General features: G+C 31.9%; 1 protein-coding gene across 2 annotated transcripts in view; it reads right to left on the bottom strand.

Moving 5' to 3' along the window:
- Positions 1-1,073: 1,073 nt before the first annotated feature.
- Positions 1,074-17,252, bottom strand: part of LOC119603207 (tyrosine-protein kinase Src64B) — an 88,416-nt gene continuing 72,237 nt past the window's right edge. The window contains exons 3-7 of one of the 2 annotated variants that reach the window (XM_037955151.1): positions 13,521-15,389; positions 7,342-7,573; positions 7,018-7,271; positions 6,635-6,942; positions 1,074-1,804 (exon numbers count right to left, since the gene is read on the bottom strand). In XM_037955151.1, the coding sequence (XP_037811079.1) occupies positions 1,190-1,804; positions 6,635-6,942; positions 7,018-7,271; positions 7,342-7,573; positions 13,521-13,752 (1,641 nt within the window). In that variant the 5' untranslated portion in view covers positions 13,753-15,389 and the 3' untranslated portion in view covers positions 1,074-1,189. The remainder of the gene's footprint in view (positions 1,805-6,634; positions 6,943-7,017; positions 7,272-7,341; positions 7,574-13,520; positions 15,390-17,252) is intronic. The other variant, XM_037955150.1, reaches the window with a different exon arrangement.

Genomic DNA, 17,252 nt, shown 5'->3' with positions numbered 1-17,252 from the left:
ATTTCACTAAAGACAAATGTTGCAGAAAGAAGACAGCTTGAAACTAACATAATTTTTCTACGGACAAATGGCTAACTAAAGCTAGCAACTTTATCATGAATAAAAATGTTGCAAGCGTACTCAGGCCACCTTTTCTAAATGTTGTGTTATAAAATGACAGATTTTCTTAAAAGCAACTTTTTCAGAAGAACAATGTTGACAACTACAAGCTGGCAACATTTCCCAAAGGATAAAAACAAATTTCACTAAAGACAAATGTTGCAAAAAGAAGCTGGCAAACGTTTTCTAAACAAAAATGTTGACAACTTATTCCCGAGAAAGAAAATTACAAACAAAAGCTTAAAGCTCTACAAAATTTCTCTGAGTGTACTAAAAGTTAACTTGCAGTGTAACTATTTCTTTGTTTTTTTGTAATTATAGTGTCATGAAAAAGCTTTTTTCTTGTTAAATTTTGTTAATATAGTTTTGTATTTTTGTTTATTTATTGCAATTAATAAGTTTTTTTTTTTTTTTTTTTGTTAAAAGCAAATCATTATTATCAGTTTGATTTGTTAATTTATCAAAAAAGATTTTTGTTTTTTTTTTAATATATTTTTGTAATTTTTATTTATTTTTTTGTTTTTATTTTTGTATTTATTTCATTGTTTTCTAAATTGTGTAAAAAAATTTGGTATTTTTGTTTGTTATTTCATTTCCATTTATATATATATATAATTTATGTATATAATTTATTGTTTTTTTTTAATTAATTTTGGTTTGAATATAGAATGTTTTTTTCTTTTACTTTTTTTAATTAAAAAAATTGCTTATTTTTTTATAAATATATTTTTGTTTTTTTTAATAATTTGATTTATATATGCCTTAAAACATATATATTGGCGTTGTTATGTGTTTTTTTTTTTTTAATTTTGTTATAGGTTTTGTTTTTATAAATTTTAATAACTAAAAACAACAAAAAAAAAAATAATTCAATATTTCAGTTCCATAAAGTAAGAGCAATAATAGAAAAAAATTAATGCATAAAAAATGTTAAAGAAAAAATTAAAACAAAAACTAGAAAAGAAAATTAGGGAATTTGTTTATGTTTTTGTTTTTTTTTTTTTTGTATGTAAATATTTATATGTGTATATATGTATATATAAAGAACTTAAAGTATTATACCTAAATATTGAATATTTATAAACTTATCCTAATCTTGCACCTCTCGATAGGGCACCTCAGACGTCACCGAATACGATTCAAAGTAATGATTTAAAAATTCAAACGTTGGTCTCTTCTCCGGTATCGCATCCCAACATTGCAACAACAGATGATAAATATTATCGGGGAAATAATGATTTGTCGGCTTTGGCATACGGAAGCCACGTTCAATATTCTCAATGACTTCACGACTATGCATACCAGGATATGGCACTTGTCCGTATGTAAATAATTCCATGAGCAGTATACCATATGACCAGACATCGGATTTTATTGAAAATTTACCATATATAATGGCCTCCGGTGCTGTCCATTTGACTGGGAAGCGGGAACCCTGTTTCGGACAATATTCATCGTCCGCTATGACGCGCGCCAAACCGAAATCACATATTTTCGCTACATTATTTTCGCCTATTAGAACGTTACGAGCTGCCAAATCACGATGTATTAGTTGTTTCGATTCCAGATATTCCATACCGGAGGCAACCTGTGTAGCAATATAGATGAGATCTTCAAAGTGTAAATAGCGTCCATCGCCTTCGCGTAGATAATCTAGTAAGCTGCCTTTAGACATGTATTCTTGAACAATGTAAATGGGTTCTTCCTGTAGATGGTAATAACACGGTGGTAAGTGGAAATTATAAAGCGATACACAAAGAAAAACTTTTAATAAAATTAATCATATCAATAAAATAAAGTAAATGAAACTAAAACTGAACTAGAACTGTACTAAAATTGAACTATAACTGAAATAGTAATGAACTAGAACTGAACTAGAACTGAACTAGAACTGAACTAGAACTGAACTAGAACTGAACTAGAACTGAACTAGAACTGAACTAGAACTGAACTAGAACTGAACTAGAACTGAACTAGAACTGAACTAGAACTGAACTAGAACTGAACTAGAACTGAACTAGAACTGAACTAGAACTGAACTAGAACTGAACTAGAACTGAACTAGAACTAGAACTGAACTAGAACTGAACTAGAACTGAACTAGAACTGAACTAGAACTGAACTAGAACTGAACTAGAACTGAACTAGAACTGAACTAGAACTGAACTAGAACTGAAGTAAAACTGAACTAGAACTGATCTAGAACTGAACTAGAACTGAACTAGAACTCAACTAGAACTCAACTAGAACTGAACTAGAACTGAACTAGAACTGAACTAGAACTGAACTAGAACTGAACTAGAACTGAACTAGAACTGAACTAGAACTGAACTAGAACTGAACTAGAACTGAACTAGAACTGAACTAACTAGAACTGAACTAGAACTGAACTAGAACTGAACTAGAACTGAACTAGAACTGAACTAGAAATGAACTAGAACTGAACTAGAACTGAACTAGAACTGAACTAGAACTGAACTAGAAACTGAACTAGAACTGACTAGAACTGAACTAGAACTGAACTAGAACTGAACTAGAACTGAACTAGAACTGAACTAGAACTGAACTAGAACTGAACAGAACTGAACTAGAACTGAACTAGAACTGAACTAGAACTGAACTAGAACTGAACTAGAACTGAACTAGAACTGAACTAGAACTGAACTAGAACTGAACTAGAACTGAACTAGAACTGAACTAGAACTGAACTAGAACTGAACTAGAACTGAACTAGAACTGAAGCTAGAACTGAACTAGAACTGAAGTAGAACTGAACTAGAACTGAACTAAACTGAACTAGAACTGAACTGACTGAACTGAACTAGAACTGAACTAGAACTGAACTAGAACTGAACTAGAACTGAACTAGAACTGAACTAGAACTGAACTAGAACTGAACTAGAACTGAAACTAGAACTGAACTAGAACTGACAACTAGAACTGAAACTAGAACTGAACTAGAACTGAACTAGAACTGAACTAGAACTGAACTAGAACTGAACTAGAACTGAAACTAGAACGAACTAGAACTGAACTAGAACTGAACTAGAACTGAACTAGAACTGACTAGAACTGAACTAGAACTGAACTAGAACGAACTAGAACTGAACTAGAACTGAACTAGAACTGAACTAGAACTGACTAGAACTGACTAGAACTGAACTAGAACTGAACTAGAACTGAACTAGAACTGAACTAGAACTGAACTAGAACTGAACTAGAACTGAACTAGAACTGAACTAGACTGAACTAGAAACTGAACTAGAACTGAACTAGAACTGTAACTAGAACTGAACTGAACTGAACTAGAACTGAACTAGAATGAACTAGAACGAACTAGAACTGAACTAGAACTGAACTAGAACTGAACTAGAACTGAACTAGAACTGAACTAGAACTGAACTAGAACTGAACTAGAAACTGAACTAGAACTGAACTAGAACTGAACTAGAACTGAAATAGAACTATAACTGAACGAACTGAACTAAACTGAACTAGAACTGAACTAGAATGAACTAGAACTGAACTAGAACTGAAACTAGAACTGAACTAGAACTGAACTAGAACTGAAACTAGAACTGAACTAGAACTGAACTAGAACTGACTAGAACTGAACTAGAACTGAACTAGAACTGAACTAGAAACTGAACTAGAACTGAACTAGAACTGAACTAGAACTGACTAGAACTGAACTATAAACTGAACTAGAACTGAACTAGAACTGAACTAGAACTGAACTAGAACTGAACTAGAACTGAAACTAGAACTGAACTAGAACTGACGAGAACTGAACTAGAACTGACTAAGAACTGAAATAGAAGACATGAACTAAACTAGAACTGAACTATGAACTAGAACGGAAACTAGAACTGAACTAGAACTGAACTGAACTAGAACTGAACTAGAACTGAACTAGAACTGAACTGAACTGAACTAGAAACTGAACTAGAACTGAACTAGAACTGAACTAGAACTGAACTAGAACTGAACTAGAACTGAACTAAACTGAACTAGAACTGAACTAGAACTGAAACTAGAACTGAACAGAACTAACTAAACTGGAACATAGAACTAGAACTAGAACTGAACGAAGAACTGAACTAGAACTAGAACTGAACTAGAACTGAACTAGAGACTAGAACTAGAACTAGAACTAGAACTGAACTAGAACTGAACTGAACTAGAACTGAACTAGAACTGAACTGAACTGAACTAGAACTGAAACTAGAACTGAACTAGAACTGAAACTAGAAACTGAACTAGAACTGAACTAGAACTGAACTAAACTGAACTAGAACTGAACTAGAACTGAACTAGAACTGAACTAGAACTGACAGACTGAACTAGAACTGAACTAGAACTAGAAACTAGAACTAGACTGAACTAGAACTAGAACTGAACTAGACTGAACTAGAACTGACTAGAACTGACTAGAACTGACTAAACTGAACTAGAAACTGAACTAGAACTGAACTAGAACTGAACTAGAATAACTAGAACGAACAGAACTGAACTAGAACTGAACTAGAACTGAACTAGAACTGAACTAGAACTGAACTAGAACTGAACTAGAACTGAACTAGAACTGAACTAGAACTGAACTAGAACTGAACTAGAACTGAACTAGAACTGAACTAGAACTGAACTAGAACTGAACTAGAACTGAACTAGAACTGAACTAGAACTGAACTAGAACTGAACTAGAACTGAACTAGAACTGAACTAGAACTGAACTAGAACTGAACTAGAACTGAACAAGACTGAACTAGAACTGAACTAGAACTAGAACTGAACTAGAACTAGAACTGAACTAGAACTAGAACTGAACTAGAACTGAACTAGAACTGAACTAGAACTGAACTAGAACTGAACTAAATGAACTAGAACTGAACTAGAACTGAACTAGAACTGAACTAGAACTGAACTAGAACTGAACTAGAACTGAACTAGAACTGAACTAGAACTGAACTAGAACTGAACTAGAACTGAACTAGAACTGAACTAGAACTGAACTAGAACTGAACTAGAACTGAACTAGAACTGAACTAGAACTGAACTAGAACTGAACTAGAACTGAACTAGAACTGAACTAGAACTGAACTAGAACTGAACTAGAACTGAACTAGAACTGAACTAGAACTGAACTAGAACTGAACTAGAACTGAACTAGAACTGAACTAGAACTGAACTAGAACTGAACTAGAACTGAACTAGAACTGAACTAGAACTGAACTAGAACTGAACTAGAACTGAACTAGAACTGAACTAGAACTGAATTAGAACTGAACTAGAACTGAACTAGAACTGAACTAGAACTGAACTAGAACTGAACTAGAACTGAACTAGAACTGAACTAGAACTGAACTAGAACTGAACTAGAACTGAACTAGAACTGAACTAGAACTGAACTAGAACTAGAACTGAACTAGAACTGAACTAGAACTGAACTAGAACTGAACTAGAACTGAACTAGAACTGAACTAGAACTGAACTAGAACTGAACTAGAACTGAACTAGAACTGAACTAGAACTGAACTAGAACTGAACTAGAACTGAACTAGAACTGAACTAGAACTGAACTAGAACTGAACTAGAACTGAACTAGAACTGAACTAGAACTGAACTAGAACTGAACTAGAACTGAACTAGAACTGAACTAGAACTGAACTAGAACTGAACTAGAACTAGAACTGAACTAGAACTGAACTAGAACTGAACTAGAACTGAACTAGAACTGAACTAGAACTGAACTAGAAATGAACTAGAACTGAACTAGTAACTGTACTAGAACTGAACTAGAACTGAACTAGAACTGAACTAGAACTGAACTAGAACTGAACTAGAACTGAACAAGAACTAAACTAGAATTGAACTAACTAAGTTAAGAAAATCTCCAAGTAATCTGTTAATTTTTGAATAAAATTATAAAACTATAATTTTTAATATTTTTAAACAATTTAACACATTTCTGCTGCGCTATGCAAAACTTTTCACATTCAAAAGAATATACTCCTCTTGATAATCTTTAAATTAATTAATCTAAATGTTACATATTGTGCATAAATACACACATACGCACATTTCATAACTTATACTTTATAAAATGTCTAATTTGTATATAAGAAAGTTTTATTCTTGTGAAACTACTAACATTGTAATACTTTTATGAACTAAGTTACAACGTCAACATTTCACTAAAATGAAACAGTTTTAACGATTTAAAATATTTCCTAACCAAACTTCGTAAAAAGTTTTATAAACTAAACTAGTATAATAAAAAAAAGTATAAATTAAAAACGAAAGAGAGAAAGAAATAAATGAAGAAAAGAACAACTTGAACTTTAAAAAAAATCTAATAACATTTTCATGCCACAATAGGTAGCAAGAAAGCAAGCTGGAAAACAGTTCAACAGTTCAAATAGCAGAAAATTTAAGAGGGGAAAACTATAAAAAATGTCTATTGTTAAAAAAATACAAACGATGTCTTGTATTATATGATCTGTTAGTATAATAATGATGATGGCGATGCACAAACCTGTGAACAAACCGCATAAAGTGCAACCAAACGATTATGACGAAACTTTTTCATTATGGCAGCCTCTTGCAGGAAGGCAGCTGTCGACATTGTGCCCTCACGTAGTGTTTTAACAGCAACATCAATGCTATTACGCCATTTACCATAAAATACTTCGCCAAAGTTGCCGCGACCTAATTTACGTATTAGTTGAATTTCTGAACGTGGTATTTCATATTTATCCCGCAATTCTGGACCCAAATCCCACATTTGTGGTTGTGGTTTGGGACAAGGTCGTGACAGTATATGGCAGAGACCCAAAGCATTTTCTATATTTGAAGAAAACAACAAAAGAAATTAGAAACAAACTGAAAACAATTGGAATTGCAATAACAACTACTTACTGCTGTAGGCCATAACTAGAGCTTGTAGGGAGGGGAACGTTTGATTGGTGGCTATATAGTAGCCGCCATTATCTAAGGGTTTTATACGATAATGTTTAACATGATAGCCACGACCATCTTCCCAGTCTTTAACAGATAATGAAAAACCATTTGGATTATGTTCCGAGGGTCTTACCAAAAATGTTCCTCGTGGATTCTCCTCCGCCAATAACAATTTGTCGGCCTCTTTGCGCAAAACATTTTCAAAGAACCAACTGCCAGAGAAAAAAAAAAATCAAATTTTAATTATTTTTCTTAACTTAATATTCCCAAAATTAAACTTACTCTTCACTATTCACACTTCGCTCCTCGGCTACAAAATTTAAAGGTATCAAACCCTCTTGCCTTGTAGTCAAATTAACTACACGCCACCAATCCGATTCGGTATCATCGATTACCTCCATACGGTCGCCTTTCATAAAACTCAAATCAGACTCATCACGTGATTTATAATCGTATAAAGCCACAACGACACGTCGTTTAGGGATACCACCAGCAACAGCTGCCTGTACGCCGGCTGTAAAGGAAATTTGAAAAATAAAATTAATAAGGAAATTAGTTTAGAAAATTTATATTTTTTTCTCTCTACATTTTAGCACTTTTCACAAACAAACAAGTTTTTCTTGCAAGTTTAAGGTAAAAAGAGCAGAAAATTATGTCTGTTTGTCAAACAGTCAAACAGTCTGCAGTTCTATTTGCTAAGGGTTAAAATAAATTGAAAGTAATTGAAGGGAAACGAACTGCATTACATTGAAAAGTGAATATAATATAAACATGATTTTGTTGTTTTTGTTTCTTTAATATGTTTTAAATATACTAGCGACGGTAAAAGTTTTGAAAAGTCTCATTTGTATGGTTTCATTTTAAAAAGTGCATAAATAAAATAATTAATAACTAAAGATTATATTTCTTGTTTTTTGCCATAAACTAATAAGGAAATTCTTGAGAAAATAATAATTAGTTTAAGAAAGTTAAACCCCCAAACTGAACTAGAACTGAACTAGAACTGAACTAGAACTGAACTAGAACTGAACTAGAACTGAACTAGAACTGAACTAGAACTGAACTAGAACTGAACTAGAACTGAACTAGAACTGAACTAGAACTGAGCTAGAACTGAACTAGAACTGAACTAGAACTGAACTAGAACTGAACTAGAACTGAACTAGAACTAAACTAGAACTGAACTAGAACTGAACTAGAACTGAACTAGAACTGAACTAGAACTGAACTAGAACTGAACTAGAACTGAACTAGAACTGAACTAGAAATGAACTAGAACTGAACTAGAACTGAACTAGAACTGAACTAGAAACTGAACTAGAACTGAACTAGAACTGAACTAGAACTGACTAGAAGGAACTAGAACTGAACTAGAACTGAACTAGAAACTGAACTAGAACTGAACTAGAACTGAACTAGACTGAAACAAGACTGAACATAGAACTGAATGAACTAGAACTGAACTAGAACTGACCTAGAACTGAACTAGAACTGAACTAGAACTGACTAGAACTGAACTAGAACCGGGACTAGAAACTGAACTAGAACTGAACTAGAACTGAACTAGAAACTGAACTAGAACTGAAACTAGAACTGAACTAGAACTGAACTAGAACTGAACTAGAACTGAACTAGAACTGAACTAGACAACTGAACTAGAACTGAACTAGAACTGAACTAGAACTGAACTAGAACTGAACTAGAACTGAACTAGAACTAACTAGAACTGAACTAGAAACTGAACTAGAACTGAACTAGAACTGACTAGAACTGAACTAGAACTGAACTAGAACTGACTAGAACTGAACTAGAACTGACTAGAACTTAGAACTGAACTAGAACTGAACTAGAACTGAACTAGAACTGAACTAGAACTGAACTAGAACTGAACTAGAACTGAACTAGAACTGAACTAGAACTGAACTAGAACTGAACTAGAACTGAACTAGAACTGAACTAGAACTGAACTAGAACTGAACTAGAACTGAACTAGAAACTGAACTAGAACTGAACTAGAACTGAACTAGAACTGAACTAGAACTGAACTAGAACTGAACTAGAACTGAACTAGAACTGAACTAGAACGAACTAGAACTGGAACTAGAACTGAACTAGAACTGAACTAGAACTGAACTAGAACTGAACTAGAACTGAACTAGAACTGAACTAGAACTGAACTAGAACTGAACTAGAACTGAACTAGAACTGAACTAGAACTGAACTAGAACTGAACTAGAACTGAACTAGAACTGAACTAGAACTGAACTTAGAACTGAACTAGAACTGAACTAGAACTGAACTAGAACTGAACTAGAACTGAACTAGAACTGAACTAGAACTGAACTAGAACTGAACTAGAACTGAACTGGAACTGAACTAGAACTGAACTAGAACTGAACTAGAACTGAACTAGAACTGAACTAGAACTGAACTAGAACAGAACTAGAACTGAACTAGAACTGAACTAGAACTGAACTAGAACTGAACTAGAACTGAACTAGAACTGAACTAGAACTGAACTAGAACTAAATAACAAAAACTTTAAATAACAATTTAAAATTTTGGAAACAGTTCAATGAAAAGAACTGAACTAGAACTGAACTAGAACTGAACTAGAACTGAACTAGAACTGAACTAGAACTGAACTAGAACTGAACTAGAACTGAACTAGAACTAAATAACAAAAACTTTAAATAACAATTTAAAATTTTGGAAACAGTTCAATGAAAAGCGAAAATTTTCAAAAATATTCTTTATAACGCAAAAATTTCCGAAAAAAGCGAAAGCGAACAAATTTTCCGTCAATTTTCCACAATAAAATAAATATAAAAAGACACATTTTCTATAAAAAAAGAAACATTTTCTATAAAACATTTCATAAACAGAAAATTTATTAAACAATTTTTATAAATTCGCTATTCTTTGCCGTTTATTTAACATTGAAATGCCTATAGAGGTTTTAATAGAAAGTCAAACCTTAAAAAAAGAAGTGTTCATGAATTTTTAATATCTTTGTCGCATTTTAAATTAACAGACATATTTGTTTTTTCTTTCATGGTTATTATTTCAACAAACAAACTTTCGTACTAGTAGTTTTATTTGTCTTGTTTTATTGTTTTTTTTTTTTTTAATTTTTTTGTTCAATGTAACATAATCTATCAAGTTCAATAATATTCAATGGTAATAATGTTGGCTGGCATTCGATTTGTAAAACATGAAAATGCAAATAACGTAAACAACGAAAAAAAAGAACAAATTTGAATTCAATGCCAGCTTTCTGTTTCAGTTTTTTCAACATTTCTATATTGTTTTCTCATTTATAAATCATGGCAACAAAAACAAGATATGAGCCATCATCATCTCCTTTTCACTAAACTGTCGCTTGATTAAAAAATCTGGCAAAATTTTTCTCTGCAGTAGTTTTTATTTCTTTTTTTTTCGTATAATTTTTAATTATTTATAACATTTTTAATGATGATGATGGGTTTGTTTATTATAGTCCTTTCAATAGCTTTTATTTCTCCTATTTTTTGGCTTTAAACTTTTTTTGCGAATAAAAAAAATCTATGGACTTTGTTCTATGGACTTTGTTCACGTTGAATTGTTGACTTTGATTTAACAGCTCAATAATAGTAAAAACAAAGTGAGAAAAGTGAAATAAATAGAAAATACAGAATTCTAAAATGAGGACATACATTCATTCGTAAACATAAAAGTTGAAACAAATATACACGTATAAATAATATGAGGCCAAGGTGAACAAACCATAGGAAACATGTAACAAACCTAATAACAACAACAATAATAAATAAACAAAAGAAATGTGCGAAAATACCTTAATTAGGTTAAGAACACTCTTCTCAAAAACGTGATTAAATATTTAACGAAATAGAAACAACAACAAAAAAAAACTAAAAATAAATTGGATAGTAAAAACGTTTATTGGTCATAAACGAGTGTCTTTTGGCACGCGCTAATCAACCATATTATTATATCATCATCAATTTGGGTATTTTATTGAAAAAAGAGAGCTTACGAACTTAATCAGGTCAAAATAAACATGATTTGTTGTGATTTTAGCAAATATTTCTTGAGTATTTTATGGTTATAAATATTTAACAATTAAAGGCAAAAAGATTATGGAATTTCGAAAATTTACAAACTTTAGATTTTTGCTCGGCTTTTAAACTTTTCAAAATTAGTTTTAAAAATATTTTGGAAAATTTTAAAAACTAAAAAAGTTTTAAAAATATTTTGGAAAATTTTAAAAACTAAAAAAATTTTGAAATTTTTTTTTTTAATTTTTCTCTTTTTTATTAAACAATTTTATTTTATGAACTAGAATTTAATCAGACCTGAAATCAGCTAGCAGTGAACTAGAAATGAACTAGAACTGAACAAGAACTGAACTAGAACTGAACTAGAACTGAACTAGAACTGAACTAGAACTGAACTAGAACTGAACTAGAACTGAACTAGAACTGAACTAGAACTAAACTAGAACTGAACTAGAACTGAACTAGAACTGAACTAGAACTGAACTAGAATTGAACTAGAACTGAACTAGAACTGAACTAGAACTGAACTAGAACTGAACTAGAACTGAACTAGAACTGAACTAGAACTGAACTAGAACTGAACTAGAACTGAACTAGAACTAAACTAGAACTGAACTAGAACTGACTAGAACTGAACTAGAACTGAACTAGAACTGAACTAGAACTGAACTAGAACTGAACTAGAACTGAACTAGAACTGAACTAGAACTGAACTAGAACTGAACTGAACTAGAACTGAACTAGAACTGAACTAGAACTGAACTAGAACTGAACTAGAACTGAACTAGAACTGAACTAGAACTGAACTAGAACTGAACTAGAACTGAACTAGAACTGAACTAGAACTGAACTAGAACTGAACTAGAACTGAACTAGAACTGAACTAGAACTGAACTAGAACTGAACTAGAACTGAACTAGAACTGAACTAGAACTAGAACTGAACTAGAACTGAACTAGAACTGAACTAGAACTGAACTAGAACTGAACTAGAACTGAACTAGAACTGAACTAGAACTGAACTAGAACTGAACTAGAACTGAACTAGAACTGAACTAGAACTGAACTAGAACTGAACTAGAACTGAACTAGAACTGAACTAGAACTGAACTAGAACTGAACTAGAATGACTAGAACTGAACTAGAACTGAACTAGAACTGAACTAGAACTGAACTAGAACTGAACTAGAACTGAACTAGAACTGAACTAGAACTGAACTAGAACTGAACTAGAACTGAACTAGAACTGAACTAGAACTGAACTAGAACTGAACTAGAACTGAACTAGAACTGAACTAGAACTGAACTAGAACTGAACTAGAACTGAACTAGAACTGAACTAGAACTGAACTAGAACTGAACTAGAACTGAACTAGAACTGAACTAGAACTGAACTAAACTGAACTAGAACTGAACTAGAACTGAACTAGAACTGAACTAGAACTGAACTAGAACTGAACTGAACTGAACTGGAACTGAACTAGAACTGAACTAGAACTGAACTAGAACTGAACTAGAACTGAACTAGAACTGAACTAGACTGAACTAGAACTGAACTAGAACTGAACTAGAACTGAACTAGAACTGAACTAGAACTGAACTAGAACTGAACTAGAACTGAACTAGAACTGAACTAGAACTGAACTAGAACTGAACTAGAACTGAACTAGAACTGAACTAGAACTGAACTAGAACTGAACTAGAACTAGAACTGAACTAGAACTGAACTAGAACTGAACTATAACTGAACTAGAACTGAACTAGAACTGAACTAGAACTGAACTGGAACTGAACTAGAACTGAACTGAACTGAACTAGAACTGAACTAGAACTGAACTAGAACTGAACTAGAACTGAACTAGAACTGAACTACTGAACTAGAACTGAACTAGAACTGAACTAGAACTGAACTAGAACTAACCAGAACTTAACCGAAACTGAACTAGAACTGAACTAAATTTAATTTTTTTCAACGTTTCTGGCAAAAAAAAAAAAAACATTTTTTTTAATATTTTCCAAAAAATTAATATTTTTAGAAAAAATTTTATTTTAAAAATAATTTCCAAAAAATGTCTTTTTTTATAGAAAATTTAAAGCAAAATATCTATTTTTATTGAGAATTTCTCGGAAAAATGTATCTTCTTTTCAAACAAATTTATTTATTTTTTTCTTTTTTTTTTTTGAAAAATTTTTGAAATATTTCACTTTTCAGAGAAAATTTTCATCAAATTTAGCAAAATTTGTCTTTTTATAAATAAATTTCGAATATTCTGACTTTTTATGGAAGTTTTTCGAAATATATCTTTTTATTTTTAGAAAATTTCTCATTTTAAAGAAAAATTTTGAAAATATTTTTCAAATTTCGAAAGATTTTCGAACTTAAAATAATTAAAATTCCACTTACTTGGCGTTGTTCGCGGCCTTATTATATCCACTCCACTCTTAGCAGCAATTTTCAAGGGAACACGATTTGGATCGGGTGTATAGCGGGAATCCAATGAACCGCCATTATTATGCTTCTGGCCCGTATTGTTAATGTGTGTTTGACCAAATGTATAATCGGACTTTTTATAGCCGGTTGGATAAGCAAGAGCTAGTTCCTGGTCCTGACGTTTGCTGCAGCATTTGTTCCCCATTGTTAGACAAGTTGTTAGATGCACTCGCACGCACACACTCTATCACTCACACCCCAAAGACACAAACTCACTAACTCTCACACCAAAACACCAACACAATGGCAAAATGTAGTTGCAATTGCAATTAATGTTGAGACAGTTGTTGTAGGTGTGTTAAAGGAGAAGGAGTTGTATGTTGTATGTTTGATTGTTTGTTTTTGTTTTTAAACTCTCAAACAGGGAGTAGGTGGAGTGTAAATTTTACAGTGTGATTATTTTTTTATTTAATCCTTAGTTGTTTTTTTTATATAAATATATAAAAATTAAATGTAAAGTTGGAGTTGTTAAATGCTTCTCTTTTTTGTTGTTTGTTTTTGTTTTTCTTTATTTTTCTCAGTTTTGCAGAAGGAAGTAGACAGTTTGAAGTAGAAAAAGCAGCATTTAATTAAGAAAAAATTCTTATATTTACAACAAAAAAAAAACAAAGCAGCTTTATAAATATAAAATAATTATTTTCTTAAGCATTATGATGAAGAAATTGAAGCTTTAGATTTGTATTTTTGTTTTTTGTTAATTTTCTTTTGTAACTGGAGATCACTGGTTTCGAGACAAAGAAGAATTTTTTTTTTTTAAAGTTACGTTTTGTTGTTGTTGTTGTTTAATTTTGTTGTAAGGAATTCAGCTAGTAAAAATTGTTCTTGTTGTAATTCGTTTTGTTTCGTTCAGGCTTAAGCTTATATAAAAAAGTTAAATTTATAATATAATAATTAATATAAACTATCAGTCAAGTTGTTTTTTTTTTTGTTTTTGTTGTTGTTATTATAATTAAGCCGTAAAAAAGAAAACCTCTGGTTTGTTGTAAGATGATTTGTTGGTTTGTTTTCTTTCTCTTCTTTTTTTCTCAATAAAAAATTTACATAAAAAAGTGCCAAGTATTGAAAAAGTTTGTTTTGGAGGGCGCAAGGAAAAGCTTTTTTAATTTATTTTATTTACGTTATTTTTCGCAAATTTATTTGGTTGCAAAAGTCGTTTATAAAAAAAAGAGTCGAAGAAGAACGGTAACGTAGTCACAGCTTATGAATCATTTCATTTTATTTCAGTTTATGGATGATGACGAGGTTGAAAGTAATGACGTAATTAACAGTGATGTTTAAATGTGTAGATGGTGGTGATGTATAGTAGTCGACGTTTTAATTTCAAATTCCTTTTTTGCTGAATTTTTATTATATTCATAAAAAGTTGATGTGTTGCTTTAGCTTCTCAGTTTTTTCCCTTGGAAAAGTTTTGTAGAAGACTCAAAGTGTTACCAGTATTTCGAGTTGTAGTATGAATGAGGGTTTTCAACATAACCTCAATTAAATTAAGGTTATGTTGGATTTGTTGCAGTTGTTGATTTTTTTCTTTTTTTCTTCGTTTTCGCTTCAATGGCTGGTTGAGATGATAAATCACAGCAAATGAAAAATAATATAATGCGATGTATAAAATTATGTGATTTTTGCTGATGTGTTATTTAAGAATATTTTGATTTTTTCCGTTATAAATGATGTCATTGCTGCTGCTCTCGCTGGTAACAGTATCTAAATGGAAAAATCCTTTTACTTAAATATAATCCGACATTAACTACTGTTCGTCATTGGCAAAGTTGGTGCGTTGAAAAACTGTAATGAGAAAAGAGATGAAGTTATGGATAAATAAATTAAAAATGTGATATAAGTAGGTATTCACATATTATCAAACTTATTAAAACTGTTGAAAAGATTTTAAAATTAAATTGTATGTGTGTTATTGTATACACAAATTTCAAAGAAATCCCTTATTTAGAAAAAAATAGTTTAACTCTAGTTCAGTTCTAGAACTGAACTAGGACTGAACTAGAACTGAACTAGAACTGAACTAGAAACTGAACTAGAACTGAACTAGAACTGAACTAGAACTGAACTAACGAACTAGAACTGAACTAGAACTGAACTAGAACTGAACTAGAACTGAACTAGAACTGAACTAGAACTGAACTAGAACTGAACTAGAACTGAACTAGAACTGAACTAGAACTGAACTAGAACTGAACTAGAACTGAACTAGAACTGAACTAGAACTGAACTAGAACTGAACTAGAACTGAACTAGAACTGAACTAGAACTGAACTAGAACTGAACTAGAACTGAACTAGAACTGAACTAGAACTGAACTAGACTGACTAGAACTGAACTAGAACTGAACTAGAACTGAACTAGAAACTGAACTAGAACTGAACTAGAACTGAACTAGAACTGAACTAGAACTGAACTAGAACTGAACTAGAACTGAACTAGAACTGAACTAGAAACTGAACTAGAACTGAACTAGAACTGAACTAGAACTGAACTAGAACTGAACTAGAACTGAACTAGAACTGAACTAGAACTGAACTAGAACCTGAACTAGAACTGAACTAGAACTGAACTAGAACTGAACTAGAACTGAACTAGAACTGAACTAGAACTGAACTAGAACTGAACTAGAACTGAACTAGAACTGAACTAGAACTGAACTAGAACTGAACTAGAACTGAACTAGAACTGAACTAGAACTGAACTAGAACTGAACTAGAACTGAACTAGAACTGAACTAGAAACTGAACTAGAACTGAACTAGAACTGAACTAGAACTGAACTAGAACTGAACTAGAACTGAACTAGAACTGAACTAGAACTGAACTAGAACTGAACTAGAACTGAACTAGAACTGAACTAGAACTGAACTAGAACTGAACTAGAACTGAACTAGAACTGAACTAGAACTGAACTAGAACTGAACTAGAACTGAACTAGAACTGAACTAGAACTGAACTAGAACTGAACTAGAACTGAACTAGAACTGAACTAGAACTGAACTAGAACTGAACTAGAACTGAACTAGAACTGAACTAGAACTGAACTAGAACTGAACTAGAACTGAACTAGAACTGAACTAGAACTGAACTAGAACTGAACTAGAACTGAACTAGAACTGAACTAGAACTGAACTAGAACTGAACTAGAACTGAACTAGAACTGAACTAGAACTGAACTAGAACTGAACTAGAACTGAACTAGAACTGAACTAGAACTGAACTAGAACTGAACTAGAACTGAACTAGAACTGAACTAGAACTGAACTAGAACTGAACTAGAACTGAACTAGAACTGAACTAGAACTGAACTAGAACTGAACTAGAACTGAACTAGAACTGAACTAGAACTGAACTAGAACTGAACTAGAACTGAACTAGAACTGAACTAGAACTGAACTAGAACTGAACTAGAACTGAACTAGAACTGAACTAGAACTGAACTAGAACTGAACTAGAACTGAACTAGAACTGAACTAGAACTGAACTAGACTGAACTAGAACTGAACTAGAACGAACTAGAACTGAACTAGAACTGAACTAGAACTGAACTAGAACTGAACTAGAACTGAACTAGAACTGAACTAGAACTGAACTAAACTGAAATAGAACTGAACTAGAACTGAACTAGAACTGAACTAGAACTGAACTA

The sequence above is a fragment of the Lucilia sericata genome, unplaced genomic scaffold, assembly GCF_015586225.1.
Source record: "Lucilia sericata isolate MDLA Ls3-8-SP2 unplaced genomic scaffold, ASM1558622v1 Contig000283F_arrow, whole genome shotgun sequence".
In the NCBI taxonomy this organism is placed as follows: Eukaryota; Metazoa; Arthropoda; class Insecta; order Diptera; family Calliphoridae; genus Lucilia; species Lucilia sericata.
This window is presented reverse-complemented; position numbering and strand designations above follow the sequence as displayed.